The 18,561-nt window shown below is 38.7% G+C and overlaps 1 protein-coding gene across 1 annotated transcript in view; it reads left to right on the top strand.

Annotated features, from left to right (window-relative positions):
- Positions 1–18,561, top strand: part of LOC114082605 (maestro heat-like repeat-containing protein family member 1) — a 105,627-nt gene that overhangs the window by 34,794 nt on the left and 52,272 nt on the right. Inside the window, exons 3-8 of the mRNA XM_071609304.1 lie at positions 8,513–8,616; positions 8,944–9,066; positions 9,986–10,148; positions 11,186–11,278; positions 11,657–11,811; positions 18,281–18,379. Coding sequence (XP_071465405.1) covers positions 8,513–8,616; positions 8,944–9,066; positions 9,986–10,148; positions 11,186–11,278; positions 11,657–11,811; positions 18,281–18,379 — 737 coding nt within the window. The remainder of the gene's footprint in view (positions 1–8,512; positions 8,617–8,943; positions 9,067–9,985; positions 10,149–11,185; positions 11,279–11,656; positions 11,812–18,280; positions 18,380–18,561) is intronic.

Genomic DNA, 18,561 nt, shown 5'->3' with positions numbered 1-18,561 from the left:
ATGGATTTCTGGTTTTTATAACACCATTTGTTGAAAAGGCTATCCTTTCTCCAATGTATATTTTTGGTGCCTTTGTCTAGTATGAGATAACTGTGTTCATGTGGGTTGGTCTCTGTGTCTTCTATTCTGCACCATTGGTCTACATGGCTATTTTGGTGCCAATTCTATGCTGTTTTTGTTACTATTGCTCTATAGTATAGTTTAAGGTCTGGTATTGTGATGTTTCCTATTGCACTTTTCTTTCTAAGGATTGCTTTGGCTATTCTGGGTCTCTTATTTTTCCAAATGAATTTCATGATTGTTTTTTTTTAGTTCTATGAAGAATGTCATTGGGATTTTAGTAGGCATTGCATTAAATCAGTTTTGGTAGTATGGCCATTTTGACAATATTAACTCTGTCTTCCAAGAACATTGGAAATCTTTCCATCTTCTAAGGTCTTCTTCAATTTCCTTCTTTAGTGTTCTGTAGTTTACATTGTAGAGGTCTTTCACCTCTTTTGTTAGATTGAAGCTATTTTTAATGGGGTAGTTTTCCTAATTTCTCTTTCAGTGGATTCATCATTTATATATAGAAATTTGATTTATGGGTATTGATTTTATATCTTGCTACTTTGCTGAATTCATTTATTAGTTTTAGAAGTTTTCTGGTAGAATTTTTTGGATCTTCTAAATATAGAATCTTGTCATGGGCAAATAGTGATAGTGAGTTCTTCTTTTCCTATGTGTATCCCTTCAATTTGTTTTGTCTGTCTGATTGCTCTGGCTAGAATTTCAAGGACTATATTGAATAGAAGTGGTGAAAGAGGGCATCCTTGTCTTGTTCCAGTTTTTAGTGGGAATGCTTCAGATTTTTCTCCACTTAGAATGATGTTGGCTTTGGAATTAGCATAGATAGCTTTTACAATGATTGTACTACTCGTACTTTTTCTAGTATTTTGAACATGAAGAGGTACTGTATTTTATCGAATGCTTTTTCAGCATCTCTTGAGATAATATATGATTCTTGTCTTTAAGTTCATTGATACATGATGTATTACATATTGATTTCTGTATGTTGAACCAACCCTGCAACCCTGGGATGAACCCCACTTGATCATGGTGCACTATCTTTTTAATATGTTTTAGTATGCGGTTGGCCCAGGATTTTATTGAGAATTTTTGTGTCTATGTTCATCAGGGACTTGAGTCTGAAGTTTTCTTTCCTTGATGTGTCTTTGGTTTTGGTATCAGGATGATGCTAGCCTCATAAGATGAGTTTGGAAGGGTTCCCTCCTTTTCTCTTTCATGGAATATTTTGAGGAGTATTGGTATTAGTTCTTTTTAGAAGGCCTTGTAGAACTCAGCTGAGAATCCATCTGGTCCTGGACTTTTCTTTGTTGGTAGGCTTTTGATGATTTCTTCTATTTCCTTGCTTGAAATTTATCTGTTTAAATTGTGTATGTCCTCCTGATTCAGTTTGGGTAGATCATATGTTTCTAGGAAATTGTCAATGTCGTCAAGATTTTCTATTTTATTGGAGCATAAATTTTGAAAATAACTTCTAATTATCTTCTGTATTTCAATAGTGTCCATCGTGATATTTCCTTTTTTTAAAATATTTTTTTAGTTAAAGATGACATAACTTTATTTTTTTAATGTGGTGCTGAAGATCAGACCCAGTGCCTCACATGTGCTAGGCAAGTACCCTACCACTGAGCCACAATCTCAGTTCAATATTTTTCTTTTTCATCATGAATTTTAGTGATTTGAGTTTTTTTCTCTTCTTTGTTAGCAGGACTAAGAGTTTAATCAATTTTATTTTTTCAAAGAACCAACTTTTCAACAGAGATATGATAAATTGTAGTATAAAGGTGTATTAAGAATTGTAATGCAAAAAAAATCAATAAGAGAGCTCATATATAATGGCATAATTTGCTGTGAACATACTTTATATACAGAGTTATGAAAAATTGTGCTGTGAATGGATAATTATGAATGTAATACATTCCACTATTGTCATATATGAAAGAAATAAAAAAAGAACCAACTTTTCATTTTGTTGATTCTTAAAAATTATTATTTTTTGTTTCAATTTCATTGATTTCAGCTCTGATTTAAATTATTTCCTGTCTTCTTCTACTGTGTTGATTTATTTTTTCTAGGGCTCTGAGATGTAATGTTAGGTCATTTATTGACTTTTTATTATTTCATTGAATGAGCTCAATGCAATGAAATTTCCTCTTAGCACTGCCTTCATAGTATTCCAGAGATTTTGATATATTGTCTCAGTGTTCTCATATACCTCTAGGAATTTTTTAATCTCCTCCTTGATGTCTTCTGCTATCCATTGCTCATTTAATATCATATTATTTAGTTTCCAGGTTTTGGAGTAGCTTCTATTATTTTATCAATGATTTCTAGTTTCATTCCATTATGAACTGATAGAATACAGCGTAGTCTATTTTTTTTTTTTTTTGTATTTGCTGAGAGTTGCTTTGTGGCATAATATATGGTCTATTTTAGAGAAGGATCCATGTGCTGTTGAGAAGAAGGTGTATTGCTCGATGATGAAATACTCTATATATGTCTGTTAAGTCTAAGTTATTGATTGTATTATTGAGTTCTATAATTCCTTTGTTTAGTTTTTATTTGGAGATCTATCCAGTGGCGAGAGAGGTGTGTTAAAATCACACACTATTATTGTGTTGTGATCTATTTGCTTCTTGAAATCAAGAAGGGTTTGTTTGATATATGTAGATGCTCCTTTGTTTGGGCCATAGATATTAATGATTGTTTTTTTTTTAAATTTTTTATTGTTGGTTGTTCAAAACATTACATAGTTCTTGACATATCATATTTCACACTTTGATTCAAGTGGGTTATGAACTCCCATTTTTACCCCATATACAGATTGCAGAATCACATCAGTTACACATCCATTGATTTACATATTTCCATACTAGTGTCTGTTGTGTTCTGCTGCCTTTCCTATCCTCTACTATCCCCCCTCCCCTCCCCTCTTCTCTCTCTACCCCCTCTACTGTCATTCATTTCTCCCCCTTGCATTATTTTTCCCTTTCCCCTCACTTCCTCTTGTATGTACTTTTGTATAACCCTGAGGGTCTCCTTCCATTTCCATGCAATTTCCCTTCTCTCTCCCTTTCCCTCCCACCTCTCATCCCTGTTGAATGTTAATCTTCTTCTCCTGCTCTTCGTCCCTACTCTGTTCTTAGTTACTCTCCTTATATCAAAGAAGACATTTGGCATTTGTTTTTTAGGGATTGGCTAGCTTCACTTAGCATAATCTGCTCTAATGCCATCCATTTCCCTGCAAATTCTATGATTTTGTCATTTTTTAATGCAGAGTAATACTCCATTGTGTATAAATGCCACATTTTTTTTTATCCATTCGTCTATTGAAGGGCATCTAGGTTGGTTCCACAGTCTTGCTATTGTGAATTGTGCTGCTATGAACATCGATGTAGCAGTGTCCCTGTAGCATGCTCTTTTTAGGTCTTTAGGGAATAGACCGAGAAGGGGAATAGCTGGGTCAAATGGTGGCTCCATTCCCAGCTTTCCAAGAAATCTCCATACTGCTTTCCAAATTGGCTGCACCAATTTGCAGTCCCACCAGCAATGTACAAGTGTACCCTTTTCTCCACATCCTCGCCAGCACTTGTTGTTGTTTGACTTCATAATGGCTGCCAATCTTACTGGAGTGAGATGGTATCTTAGGGTGGTTTTGATTTGCATTTCTCTGACTGCTAGAGATGGTGAGCATTTTTTCATGTACTTGTTGATTGACTGTATGTCCTCCTCTGAGAAGTGTCTGTTCAGGTCCTTGGCCCATTTGTTGATTGGGTTGTTTGTTATCTTATTGTCTAATTTTTGGAGTTCTTTGTATACTCTGGATATTAGGGCTCTATCTGAAGTGTGAGGAGTAAAGCTTTGTTCCCAGGGTGTAGGCTCCCTATTTACCTCTCTTATTGTTTCTTTTGCTGAGAAAAAACTTTTTAGTTTGAGTAAGTCCCATTTGTTGATTCTAGTTATTAACTTTTGTGCTATGGGTGTCCTATTGAGGAATTTGGAGCCCGACCCCACCGTATGTAGATCGTAGCCAACTTTTTCTTCTATCAGATGCCGTGTCTCTGATTTGATATCAAGCTCCTTGATCCATTTTGAATTAACTTTTGTGCATGGCGAGAGAAAGGGTTTCAGTTTCATTTTGTTGCATATGGATTTCCAGTTTTCCCAGCACCATTTGTTGAAGATGCTATCCTTCCTCCATTGCATGCTTTTAGCCCCTTTATCAAATATAAGATAGTTGTAGTTTTGTGGATTGGTTTCTGTGTCCTCTATTCTGTACCATTGGTCCACCCGCCTGTTTTGGTACCAGTACCATGCTGTTTTTGTTACTATTGCTCTGTAGTAGCCCGGCTCCTCCCCTCTGGCTCGAAGAGAAAGCGAGAGAGACTCAGGTGTCTGTGACTCATCCTCCCTACCAGGAGACCAACTGTTTCTGTCGCCACTGGTATTGATGAAGTTCTCTCCTCCGCCGCTTTCTGATGACATCAGATCTCTGCCATGTTGGTATCCTATGCGAATGGCAGCATTTCGTTCCCTTTAGCGGGTGGCCAAAGCAACGTGTGAGTCCTGACCGGCCCTCACAGGCCCCGTCTCAGTCTTGTTGCCACTGCCCACGAAGGCTCGGTTGGTATTTACCTCCACAGTACTCAGCAGGACCCAGACCGAGAAGCAGTTTCCGCGGGCTCCTTAGCCCTGGGCCAGAGCAGTTCCGGGAGCCGGAACTCAGCCGCTCTGTGCTCGGTGTATGCTCTGATAAGAGCAGGCTCCAAGAAGCAGTTTCCACGGGTTATTTAGCACTGAGCCTGAGTAATCTGTCTGCAAGCCGCAGGCGAATGGCAGCCTGAAATTACCTGTTCTATGGCTGAATGAGCTGCGGTCAGTCGAAAACAGGAATGGTGACGTCAGCTCTCCAAGATGGTGGCCGCTGGCCTCCTCTGTGATCTGACCGGTGTGGAGAACCGAATTGGACCGCCTCCTTCCCCCGTCTCGAACCCAGAATTCAGCACTGAGTACGGTGCTTGCACGGCTGGCAGAAACTGCAGAGCTGTATCCCTGCGTCGCTATCTCCTCGTTTCCCTGCCCGTGCTGCAGACTCTAGCCGTGGCGCGATTTGCTGAATAAGCAGTGTTACCCTCCGTGCGACAAATCTCTCGCGTTTGAGTCCCCGTAGCCGATCCTCGTGCGATGGAAATCCTTCCTCCAGGTTCCGGAGCACCCCACTATTGCTGGAAATTCCTAAAAAGATAGCCTTTAGCAGTCCTGACTCGTCATTCTCCCACACAGTGACGCGGCACACGGGGGCAATGCACTCCCCTCGCCGCCATCTTCGTGACTTCGATATTTATGATTGTTATGTCTTGTTGATGTATGATTCCCTTAAGCAATATGTAATGTATTTCTTCTGACTAACTTTGGTTTGAAGTCCACTTTATCTAATATTAGGATGGAAACCCCTGTGTGTTACGTGGCCCATGTGAGTGATATGTTTTTTCCCATCCTTTCACCTTCAGTCTGTGGATATCTTTTCCTGTGAGTCTCTTGAAGGCAGAATATTGTTGGATCTTTTATTTTTTTTAATTCAATATGTCAGTCTATGTCTTTTAATTAATGAGTTTAGGACATTAACATTCAGGGTTATTATTAAGACATGGTTTGTGTTCCTGGTAATTTTGGTTTATTTTTGGTTTTTGAGTTGATTTCTCCTTTTATTGGATTTTCCTTTAGTGTACTTCCTCCCTTTGCTGATTTTCATTGTTGTTTTTCATTTCTTCATGGAATTTTTTTTTTTTGCCAAGAATATTCTGTATGTAGTGCAGGCTTTGATTTTTGTTTATCATGGAAATTTTTTACTTTGTCATCAAATCTGAAACTTAATTTTTCTGGATATAAGATTCTTGGTTGGCATTCATTTTCTTTCAGAGCTTGGTATTTGTTGTTCCAGGATCTCTTAGCTCTGATAGTCTGTGTTGAGAAATTTGCTGAGTTCCCCTTATGTAATTTGAAACTTTTTTCTTGCAGCTTTTAAAATTCTATTTTTATTCTGTATGGTAGGTATTTTCATTATAATATGCCTTGGTGTAGATCTGTTGTAATTTTGTACATTTGGTGTTCTGTAAGCCTCTTGTATTTGGTTTTCCAATTTGCTCTTCATGCTTGGGAAATTTTCTGATATTATTTCATTGAAGAGATTGTGCATTCCTTTTGTTTGTATCTCTGTGCCTTCCTCTATCCCAATAATTCTTAGATTTGGTCTTTTCATGTTGGCTCATAATTCTTGAAGGTTCTGTTCATGGTTTCTCACCATCTTCACTGTGTTGTCAACTTTATTTTCAAGATTATATATTTTGTCTTCATTGCCTGAGATTCTGTCTTCCAAGTGATCTAGTCTGTTGTTGATGTTTTCTATTGAATTTTTTATTTGATTTATTGTATCCTTCATTTCAAATATTTCTGACTTTTTTTTTCAGGGACTCTATCTCTCTCTTGAAGTAATCTTTTGCTACCTGTATTTCCTCTCTTATGTTTTTGTTGGAGTGGCCAATTGTTGCCCTTATTTCCTTTCTTAATTCATTCTTTGCTTTGCAGATCATTTTAATTATGCACATTCTGGACTCCTTCTCTGATACTTCATCTACTGCACAGTTAATAGAATCTATTATTGCATCAGCTTGGTTTCTTTTGGGCAATTTCTGAATATCTTCCTCTCTAGCAGTATCCATTCGAGGTATTACAGTTTCTATTTTATAATCTTGGAGTATCCCTACAGGTTACCAGTACCTTGCCTACAGGAACCAGGATAATGGTCTTGTAGGTCCTGGCTGTTGTCACTAGATGGAAGCTGGAGAGGAAGCTGAAGCTACCATGTTGGTAGATGGGGTTGCTCTACTGCATGCAGTGGGCCGGGGTCACAGTCCTCTGCTGCTCCTCCTTCTGCACAGCAGGTGGCTGAGAGAATGTTTTATAAAATTAGTGTTGATTTTGTTGGCTTTCCTAGTATTCACTTTCTGCATGTCTTTTGGATCTTGGGTTCATTTGTTTGTTTTAAATGGCATCTTTCTGTGTCTCTTTTACTTCCCCTCCCTCTCCTCCTTTGTGCACATATCTCCTTTCTGGTTGTTTTGTGGAGGTATCACCTGCATCCCTACAACATGGTATAATGTGCATCGCCTTGTCTAAAAATGGCAATGAATGCTTCTCAGCATGGTGGTACATACTTGTCAGCAATTAGATCTTGTCCCAAAATAAAACAATAAAAATGTCTGGGGATGTTGCTCAGTAGTAAAGTGCCTCCGGATTCAACTCCAGTACCCCCCCACCCCAAACAACAACAACAACAATGAATGGCTCCCTGCTTTCAGTTGTGCTGTGGATTTAAGCAGTGTGCTCAATTTTGTAATTGTGAATAAAATAATAAGCTTTTATTGAGTTCTTACTACATGCTAGTTACTCTTCTACATATATTGTCTCACATAATGCTCATAACAACTCTGTGAGGTAGGTAAAAACTACAATACAATGATGAGGACCACAAAGATGACCACACGCCCTTTAAGTAAAGTAAGGCATGGCAAGGTTAAGTAATGTCTTTAATAAAAACAAATGAAGCATTTAAATGAATAAATTATCCTTAATAATAGTAAACTGAGACCCAACTAATCAATGTGCTAAGTTATTTTCTTTCTGAATAATATTAACTCATGACTCAGGTTAATGTAACATGCTTTGTAGTTTGTATAATTATAACTTTTAGTTCTGTGGATAAACACTCACCACCCTTAAAACTCACTGGTCCCTTAAAAGGCATGTATGACCTTGGGGAAATGATGTTATCCAACAGACTGGAGTAGATCCAGAAAGTTGATATCTACTAACACATATCCCATTATTTTTGATTCTCATGTTAATCTTTCTTATACTTATTTCATGCATGAGGAAGTAGAGATTCCTGGAGTTAAAGATTGCTTAATATGTTATATTATGACAGAGTTGGAATCAGGAGTTAAAATATGTCTTCTTATTGTTTTTTTTAAATTAAAAAAATTGTTTTTTAGTTGTAGATGGATACAATACCTTTACCTTATTTTATGTGGTGCTGAGGATCAAACCCAGTGCCTCACACATACTAGGCAAGCATTCTGACACTGAGCTACAGCTGCAATCCCTTTTTATTCTTTTTTAAAAAATATTTATTCTTCAGTTTTAGGTGGACACAATATCTTTATTTTACATTTATGTGGTACTGAGGATTGAACCCAGTGCCACGTGCATGCTAGGCGAGCGCTCTACCACAGAGCCACAACCCCAGCTCTCCCTTTTTATTCTTAAATGTCTTTGTGTGTGTGTGTGTGTGCATTTTCTCCATACCATGGTGAAATACTTCTAAGGAAATACCCAACTCCTAAATGAAATAAACAGCTCTCTTCCTCAACTTCTTTATTGTTTACAGAGATATTTACAGCTATGTTAGCGACCTCTGAAAGGGACTTGATGTGGGATATCACAGGAAGGAACATCAAGAAATTTATGGATGCCCTCCAAGTTGCTGGTGAGGTGAGGATGTTTCAGATACCTTCCTGGCTCCAGCCAGGGCAGGACCACCTCCACCAAAGTAGTGGGTTGGGCACATAACCACTATACAAGGAGGATGGGGAGAATTTCTAATCAGCAGAACACTACATGGTCTCCAGTCCATTCACAGCTCCAGGCCTGGTTTCCATGTCCTTGGTCTGACCCACACCTCTACACAAACCCTGACCCAGCTTTAATCCACTCCCTAGGTCCGCTCTTCCTGTTCCTTTCTCTACCAGGGATTGTTATCCATTTTACTATTTTCACCCTTCAACATTACTTTCCCCTTGAGTTCTCTCTTTCCTACAGGTATCAGCTGATAATGTCTTAGAAACTCTCAAGCTATTAGAAGTCAAAATCTTAAATAATAAAATGTCAACTGCACTGTGCCAGAAGGTGACAGATACCATCATCACCTACCTGAAGATGTTGGTGAGGAGTCTATGCTTCTATGTCAGGGGAAAGGAAAGGTACAAGATCTGATCCCAGAAGTTCTCTTTTGGTGGCTTATTACATTTGGAAGCTAAATGGCACCTGGAATATGAGTAACTCAGGTTTCTAAAAAGTTTATTGGAGTCCATGTCTTGTATCCTAATGCATGTCAAGAATTGTGATCTAGGTAGTTTGAACATATAGCAATGGAGTGAAGTAATAGGCAGGACAAGTGAGATGGAAAGGGGGAAGGATTTGGGCTCTTGGCCTCAAGTGTGATCTTGTCCTCAGATTGTGACCTAAATCTCCTTCTAGGATGCTGTACACAGTCATCTTTGATACTGTAACTCAACTAATTATCTCAATCTGTTTACTAACTAACCTATTTACGACTACCCATCTGTCTGCTAGCCCCTTTATACTAAACTTGCATGTTGTCTATGTATCTATCAACTCACATTCATACTTTTATATTTACTTTTATGACCCTAGGTTAATCTGCTGCTTTATTTTCTTAGTTAACTATCCACCTATGAGGTGTTCTTCTTTTTCAGATAACCTGCCTTCCCCTGGCACACTTGTCTTCTGACCTAGACCTTGGATCTATCAGGGATTTTCCAAAGTTATTGCTTCTGTTCACATTTTATTGGTTAACTTTCTGCAGCAGAGAAAGCTCTGTACTCTGGAAACCCCAGTTCCCACCCCCACCACAAAATACTAGACAAGAGACTGTATAGACTTAAGAACAAGCTCTTGTTATCCATCATTAGAAACATGCGTATTGGCTGGGGTGTGATGTTGATATAAGTGAGTTCCTGCTCTCTTGATAGAATTGGTTGTTGACCAAAGCTGATTCTCAAAAGCCTGGGGAATGTTTCTTGGTTATTAACTTTGGCAGTTAGTTTTTCTTTCTTTCTAGAAGCCACATGGAGAACTGGAGGAGATGTGTACAGCAGTCTTAATGGCTGTGGGGTCCCACTTCCCAGGAATGATCATTGTCAAGCTGTGGGACAGACCTGATCTGCAGAGCCTGCCCCCAAGGAGCCTCTTGGTGGCAGTGGGGAAACTTAACCTCTACCAGGGTATGGATCCCTGTGATGGAGGAATTAATTTGATCAGAGGACAGGACATTGGGTGTGGGTCACTGTTAGGACCTGAGACTACCCTCATCACCATAGTTCTTCTCATGGAACAGCTCCACCTGGGTCAGGCTGAGGTTGTGTGTAGGGTAGGACTGGGACAAACCAGCATCCCTGAAGGGTGATGGGAACATAGGAGAGAGTTCTTGGAGACCAGGAATGGCATAGAAGGAAACATGTTAAGGCCTGGGAGCCTGGTTGGCTGAGGAGGACATTTAGGAACAAAGAAGGGAGTGAGCAAGCAGAGTAGAAAGTCCCCACTTGACAGAGGGAGTGGGGAGGTCATGAGGAATGTTTTGCTTGGGGAAAACTGGTTTTGAATTTGATTAGAATCTCATAAGATAATAGTGTCATAGTAGGATGAGGCAGGGAATCACCATAGAGTACAGTCTCCATCTCTGTGGCTCAGTAGCCAGTGGTGACTCAACCCATTCCATTCCAACCTTAATGAAAAATAATAAGTCACCAGGCAAATGACACCTGCCCTTTATTTACCACTTGTATCTGAAGTCAGAGACTGGAGGAAGTCAGCTTTTCTTATGGTACTGGCTTCAAATGATAGGGCATGTGGGTTGGACTACCCAGAAAGCTCAGAAAACATGGCAGTAAAAGTTGTGTCCTGATCTAATCCAGGCAGATGCCCCACATTGACCTCAGACAGCCCAGCTTTTTGTTGTTCAAGTTTCCTTGAAAAGGGTGTATTAGCAGGCTGTTTGGACTTATGGTGTAGTAGCAGCCATTATTAAGCTTTACCTTTCTTGTGAGTTCTGTGAGATAATCTCATCAGAAACTGTAGTTCTGTTTCACAGTGGAAGAAACTGAAGTCCAGATAAATTGTATCTAGCTCTAGGTTTCTCAGACTCTTTGGATGTAGATCTAGGGCAGAATCCAAGCCTTATGGCCCCTACTGTAGATTTTGTACACTATAGCTGGAAAGCTTACCTCCCTAGAATAGGCTCACCATTCCTTCTCCCTCTCAGGTACGATCACCTACATTGGTGCTACATGGAATTATATCCTGCGCTTGCTGAGGATGGCTGAGGAGGAGGAGGATATGTTGGTGATGTGTCATGGTGAGGCTCAGATGACCCTGGGGAAGGCTCTCTTGAGTCAGTATAGGAGGAAAGAAAGGCAGGAAAAGACCAGATAATGTGGATCCAAGTAGCCTGAGGAAAGGGCAGAAATTAGTGGGAATAGGACAGGGTGTGAACAGATGCTTGCTATCTCCTGGTTGGGGGCAAGAGCCAAACTTGATAGGAATGCTGTGGGTGCTTCTGGAGAACCAGCTATAGTTGGAAAAAAATATAGTTGGAGAGTCAGTGAGTGAATGGGTTGGTGTTTTCCTGCACAGGATTCCAGTGACCCTTTTAGGTTTGGGTATAGGAGGACTGTATTCTTTTGTGGGAAAGGAAAATTCAATGGGTAGCTGAAGTTCTGTGCTCCTCTCATAGTGCTCAGCAGATTGGTTGTCAGTGCCCGGAAGCATCTGGATATGGGCTCTAAGGATGGTGAAGAAAGGGACATAACCCCTGAGACAGTGTCTATCAAGGCCTACTGCACCCTTCGGGTTCTGTTCAACCGTTGGCCCCTGAAGAACATGAAGAAGGTGGGAGTGGGGGTAGTTGGGTTTGGGTTGATGGGATGAAGGATTGATGCTGAAGCCCAAACAGTGTCGTTAAGGAATAATGTCTGCCCCAAAAAGGAGAGTGATGTTTTTCAGTTACCTCTTCCCATTGTCCAGAAAAGGGGACAGTCAAAAAACCCTGTATGATCGCTGGGCATGGTAGTACACACCTGTAATCCCAGTGGCTTGGGAGGCTGAGGCAGGAGGATCGCGAGTTCAGAGCCAGCCTCAGCGAAAGTCAGGTGCTAAGCAACTCAGTAAGACCCTGTCTTTAAATAAAATACAAAATAGGGTTGGGGATGTGGCTCAGTGGTTGAGTGCCCCTAAATTCAATCCCTGGTTACCCCCCGCCAAAAAAAAACAAACAAACAAAACCCCAAACCCATTCACTTTTTCATTAATGATGTAATTGTTATTTGCATTTACTAAATTCCTTCTGTTTGCCAGGCACTGTGCCAGGCTCCGGGAAGACAAACATGAATGAGGCAAAGCTACTGAGGACTTGTCCTGTCTTTATTCCTAAACTGAGGCCAGCTCATTTCATCTCCTTGTGCACAGGTAGCAGAGCAGGCTCTGGTGATAGTAGGCCATCTCTTCTTCCTCATGTCACCATACAAACTCAAGAACCAAGTGAACTGGTTAACACAACGGTTAATGACTTTGATGTCAGCAAGACTGAAGCCTTTCTACATTTCCCAGGTGACTGCAGTGTGGATGATAAGGAAATGGAATTAGTTCATGAAGTTCATGTATTGAACTTGGTAGCACATGGCCCACAGGCTAAATCTAGCCTGAAGCCTGTTTTTGAAAAATAAGGTTTTATTGGAACTTAGCTGTGCCCATTCATTTACATATTTTTTTATATATATTGTCTATTGCTGCCTCAGTGTTAAAAAACAGCAGAGTTGAATCGTTGGTTATAGAGACCCTATGGAAGACGTAGTGTGAAATATTTCTTGGAGCCAGGGGCTTAGATCAATGGTAGAGTGCTTTCCTAGCATGCACGAGGCCCTAGGTTTAATCCCCAGGACCATAAGAGGAAAAAACAAGACTATTAGAAAATATTTAAAATATACATATTTATTGCTTATCTGACCCTTTATAGAAAAAATTTGCTGTCCTCTGTGCTAATGCCCACTACATTCATTGAGTCACTAGTATATACTAGGATATGCAAGTGGAGGTAGAAAAATCACTTTTTTTCTATGGGGAAAAGGGAACTATGAGAAATACAGCCTAGGTGATAAATGCAATAATTAGAGGTTCTGTGTAAAGATAGGACTGAATTAAGGCCTTTTGGAACACAGAGAAGAAAAGATTAGTTCTGCATGCAAGAATTTAAGGCTTCTCAGAAGAGATGACATTTGAATTGTACCTCAAAGAATATGGATGGGCAGACCAAGTAAGGAAATTGAATCAGCAATGAAATCTCCCATCAAAGAAAGTCACAGGACCTGACGGCTTCCCTGATGAGTTCTACCAAACATTTAAAGAAGAACTAATACCAAGCCTTCTCTGATGTTTTTGTGCAAAAGAAAATCAAAGGAAAGGGAATACTTCCAAAATATGAGGCCAAAATTACCCTGATACCAAAACCAGGCAAGGATGTTTCAAGAAAAGAAAGTTACAGGCCAAATCCCTGATAATCAGAGGTACAAAAATACTGTACAAAATACTTGCAGATAAATTTCAACAGTATTTTAAAAGAATTATTCACCATTCTCAGGGAGGCAAGGATGGTTCAACATAACAGGATGCAGCACATGTTAACAAAATGGACAAAAACCTATTATCATCTCAATAGATGTAGAAAAAGCATGTGACAAAATTGAATGTTTTTACATGATTAAAAACTCTCAAAACTAGGTATATAAGGAATATACATAAATAAATAACATATATGACAAGTTTGTAGCTACTATCATACTCAGTGGTGAAAAGTTAAAAGTTTTTTCTAAGGTGCACTCCATGTTTGTCATAGCATTATTCATAATAGTTAAGATATGGATCAACCTATGTGTCAGCAGATGAGTAGGTAAAGAAAATATGGTATATATTATAGCAAGTGGAATATTATTCAACCTTGGAAAAAGGAAATCCTGTCATTTGTGGCAAAAGGGATAAACCAAGAAGACATTTCACAAAGCAAACCAAGCACAGAAAGATAAATACCACATGATATCATATGTGGACTCTAAAGAAGTTGAACTCATACAGAGTAGAATAGTGGTTGTCAGAGGTAATCTGGGAGATATTAGTCAAAGGCACAAAATGTCATTTAGACAGAAGGAAAAAGTTCAAAGAGATTATTGCATGACATGGTGATAATATATACATATATAAATAGTAATGTATTTCTGAAATGGCAGAGTAGATTTTTTAAGTGTTTTTACCAGAAAAATAAGCATATTGTGCATATATTAATTTGCTCAATTTAGCCATTCCACAGTGTAGACATTACAAAACATCCATGTTGCATACCATAGCATATACAATTTTTGTCAATTAAAAAAAAAAGACGGGGCTGGGGTTGTGGCTCAGTGGTAGAGTGCTTGCCTAACACACATGAAGCACTGGGTTTGATCCTCAACACCACATAAAAATAAAATTATCATGTCCATCTACTAAAACTTAAAAATAAATAAATAAATAAAAGAAACCCAGCAAAAAAAAGTATAGGCATTTTTTAATTTTAATTTTAATTTGTTATATATAATAGCAGAATGCATCACAATTCATATTACACATATACAGCATAATTTTTCATATCTCTGGTTGTACACAAAGTAGAGTTATGCCATTTGTGTCTTCATGCATGTTCTTAGGGTAATGATGTCACATCACTTCATTCTACCATCTTTCCTGCCCCCATGCCTTCCCCTCTCTCTCCTTTGCCCTACGTAGAGTTCATCTAATCCTCCCATGCCCCTGACCCCCAACCCCATTATGAACCAGCCCTCCTTATAGCAGAGAAAACTTTCAGCATTTGTCTTTTTGGGGGGATTGGCTAGCTTCACTTAGCATTATATTCTCCAATTTCATCCATTTACCTGCAAATGCCATGATTTTATTCTCTTTTAATGCTGAATAATATTTCATTGTGAATATATATACCACATTTTCTTTATTCATTCATCTACTGAGGGATATCTAAGTTGGTTCCACAGTTCAGTTATTGTGAATTGTGCTGCTATAAACATTAATGTGGCTGTGTCCCTGTTTTTAAGTCCTTTGAGTATAGACTGAGGAGTGGGATAGCTGGGTCAAATGGTGATTCCATTCCCAGTTTTCCAAGGAATCTCCATACTGCTTTCCATATTGGCTGCACCAATTTGTAGTCCCACCAGCAATGTGTGAGTGTGCTTTTCCTCCTACGTCTTCTCCAACGCTTATTGTTGTTGTATTCTTAATAGCTGTCATTCTGACTGGAGTGAGATTAAATCTTAGAGTACTTTTGATTTGCATTTCTCTAATTGCTAGAGATGAACATTTTTTTATATATTTGTTGATTGATTGTGTATCATCTTCTGAGAAGTGTCTGTTCAGTTCCTTGGCCCATTTATTGATTGGGCTACTTTTTTTTATGTTTAGCTTTTTGAGTTCTTTATATATCCTAGAGATCAGTACTCTATCTGATGTGTGAGTGGTAAAAATTTGCTCTCAAGATGTAGGCTCTCTATTCACCTCACTGATTGTTTCTTTTGCTGAGAAGTAGCTTTTTAGTTTGAATTCATCCCATTTGTTGATTCTTGATTTTAATTCTTGCTCTGTAGGGTCTTATTAAGGAAGTCGGGGCCTAATCTGACATGATGGAGAATAAGTGCATTAAAAAAAAGGGAACAAAATGGACATTCACAAGACAGACAAGGTCAGGGAAGCGATTCAAGGCAGAGGAACCAGTATAAGCATAGAATCCTTTTCTGGGCCAGTTGCTGTATGACATTTGGTGTAGATGAGAAGGTGATTATTCTCATGAAGTGAGATCAAGTTATTCTTGTTCCTGGGAAATATTTCCTTGATGGAAATATTCCCATCATCATATTCCTCAGACTCTTGATGTCATCAGTTCCTAGAGAGCCCAAAAGAGATGGCACAGGAACTGGGATATAGTCATGTTTTACAATGTACCCAGAAGAACTGAAGAGCACAGGTTGCATTCAACTTTGGGTAAGCAGTTCTCAACCTGCTTTGTGACTCAGACCTCTTTGAGATACAGATGAAAGACACATTTAAATAGAATTTTGTGTACAGACTCTCTGAAGCTCATCCCTAGTCCTTAGATTAAGAAGTCTTGTTTGGACTAGGTGGTGCATATATGTAGTTCCACTTTAGAAACTTTAGAAACTGAGGCAGAAGGATCACTTGAACCCAGGAGATTGAGATCAGCATGGGCAATAGAGCAATACCTTGTTTCAATAAATAATCTTGTCTAAATGAATGAATGGGGGAATAGCTCAATGGTAGAGTGTAGCATGCATGAAGTGCACACAAACACTCACATGTATACACACACACACACACACACACACACACACACACGGACTCTGGTTGTAATTTATGTCTTGTTAGGAAAGAAGGATCCATAGCTGGGTGTGGTGGCATATATCTGTAATCCCAGCTAGTTGGGAGGCTGAGGCAGAAGAATCTCTTGAACTCGGGAGTTGGTGGCCAGATTGGCATTGTGAAAACTCATCTCGAAAAAAAAAAATTCAGAGTAGAATTCACAACAAAGAAAACAGGGAATAAAAATTCATTTCATAATGATAAATGAATCAAGAACACATAAAAATTCTAAATGTTTGTGAACTTGATAATAAAACTTTAAGATACATTAGGGGAACACTAATAGAATGGCTAGAAGTAGTAGACAAATCCATAATCAGAAATTTTAACATCTTTTTAATAACTGATAGAACAAGTGGATAACCAGTAAGCATACAAAAAATTGGAACAACACTATCCAGCAATTGGACCTAATTGGCCTATGCATTGGAAAGGAAGATATGCAGCTATATTTTCAGGAAACATGAACATATACATAAAAATATGGAACACATAAAAATAAATCTTTGAAAGAATTTTTTAAAAGTAAATGAATTTTAAAGATCTGTTCATTATTAACTACAAACCATTGCTAAGTTTAAAGTAAATGGAAATGTGGTATGTTTGTGGATCAGAAGAGTCAATATTGCTAATATGTCAATTATTCCCAGATTAATATGTGCACTCTACACAATCCTGACCAATATCCCAAGTGGCTTTTTTTTTTAAGTTCTGGTAAGACACAATACCTTTATTTATTTATTTATTTTTATGTGGTGCGAGGATCAAGCCCAGTGCCTTACACGTGCTAGGTGAGTGCTGTACTGCTGAGCCACAACCCCAGCCCCACAAGTGGCTTTTTAAAAATGAGCTGAAATTCTAAAATTCACATGGAAGTGCACAAAACTCAACATACTCAAAACAATTTCAAGAAAGAAGGATAACAGAACTACAATAATGAAGATTGTGTGGTATTGACATCAAGACAGACACATAGATCAATGGAATGACACAAAATACTATTCCATTTTTGGCAAAGATATAAAGGCAATTAATTGGAGAAAGGAAAATCTCTTCAACAAATGGAACATTGGGGATCTGCACGCAAAAAGATGAGCTTCAAGTCCTACTACATGCCATAAACATCAACTCAAAATGAATCAGTAAACCCTCAAACTCAAAATTCTACATGAAAACATGGGGAAAATATTGTTTATTCATTTTTCTCCTTTTATGGATCATGTTTATAGTACTCTTGCTAAGTTATCTTTGAGCAATCCAAGTTCTATTTCCCTATGTTTTCATGTAGAATTTTGAGTAGTATCTTCAAAGAAAAGTTATTTTAAGCAATAACTTTAAAGATACTATTAACAGAATGAAGAGATCAGCTTCAGAGAAGGAAAAAATAACAGAAAATCATAAATATATCTAGGATATATAAAGAACTCTCAAAACTCAAGAAAACTAGAAAAACAGATAAAAGCTTTGAACACATACTTCACAACAGAAGATACAGGGATGGCAAATGAGTACAGGCATATTACCTGACTTCATTTATACACTAGGGAATTTAAAATCACAGTGAAATACCCTACATGCCTATTAGAATAATTTGTCCTATTAAAATAATTTTGGAAGTTTATTTAAAAATATGGGAGAGATAAGTGACAGTAGATCGGTGGTTGCCTGAGGAAGAGGAATGTGCTGGAAGTAAGGTGAAAAGATGGGTCATGACAGTATTTAGCTTTGGAACAAACAGACCCTGAACCTGCCCTGAAAAGGTCCAAAAATGGCCACGTGACATTAGGATCATTTAGACCACCATTTAGACCTTGAAGATGTGAGGAAAGAGTATTTGGGGTCTATGGAGAGGCTGGGAGTCTTGTCTTGACTGTCTTTATGTACACAGTGTATTTGTCAACTCTTGGATGCTCTGACTCTCAGTGGCTCTGGAGGAGTCAACTTGCTGTCACAGATAGAAAATGTTACAGACATGCTGTTCAAGCTGGTGAGTGCTGTGGGGCTGGGAGCATCCTGGGCTTGCCTTGTCTCTCTTCTTTAGAGATGATGATTTCCCCAGTGCAGGTTACCATCTCCACATGACAGGTGTCTTTCATGTGGTGTCTGTAGCTATTCACACCTTTGGCTTTCCTGGAGCAGGCAAATGCCTGGATTTTGGCTGCAGAAAAA

The sequence above is a fragment of the Marmota flaviventris genome, chromosome 3 (genome assembly GCF_047511675.1).
Source record: "Marmota flaviventris isolate mMarFla1 chromosome 3, mMarFla1.hap1, whole genome shotgun sequence".
Classification (NCBI taxonomy): Eukaryota; Metazoa; Chordata; class Mammalia; order Rodentia; family Sciuridae; genus Marmota; species Marmota flaviventris.
This window is presented reverse-complemented; position numbering and strand designations above follow the sequence as displayed.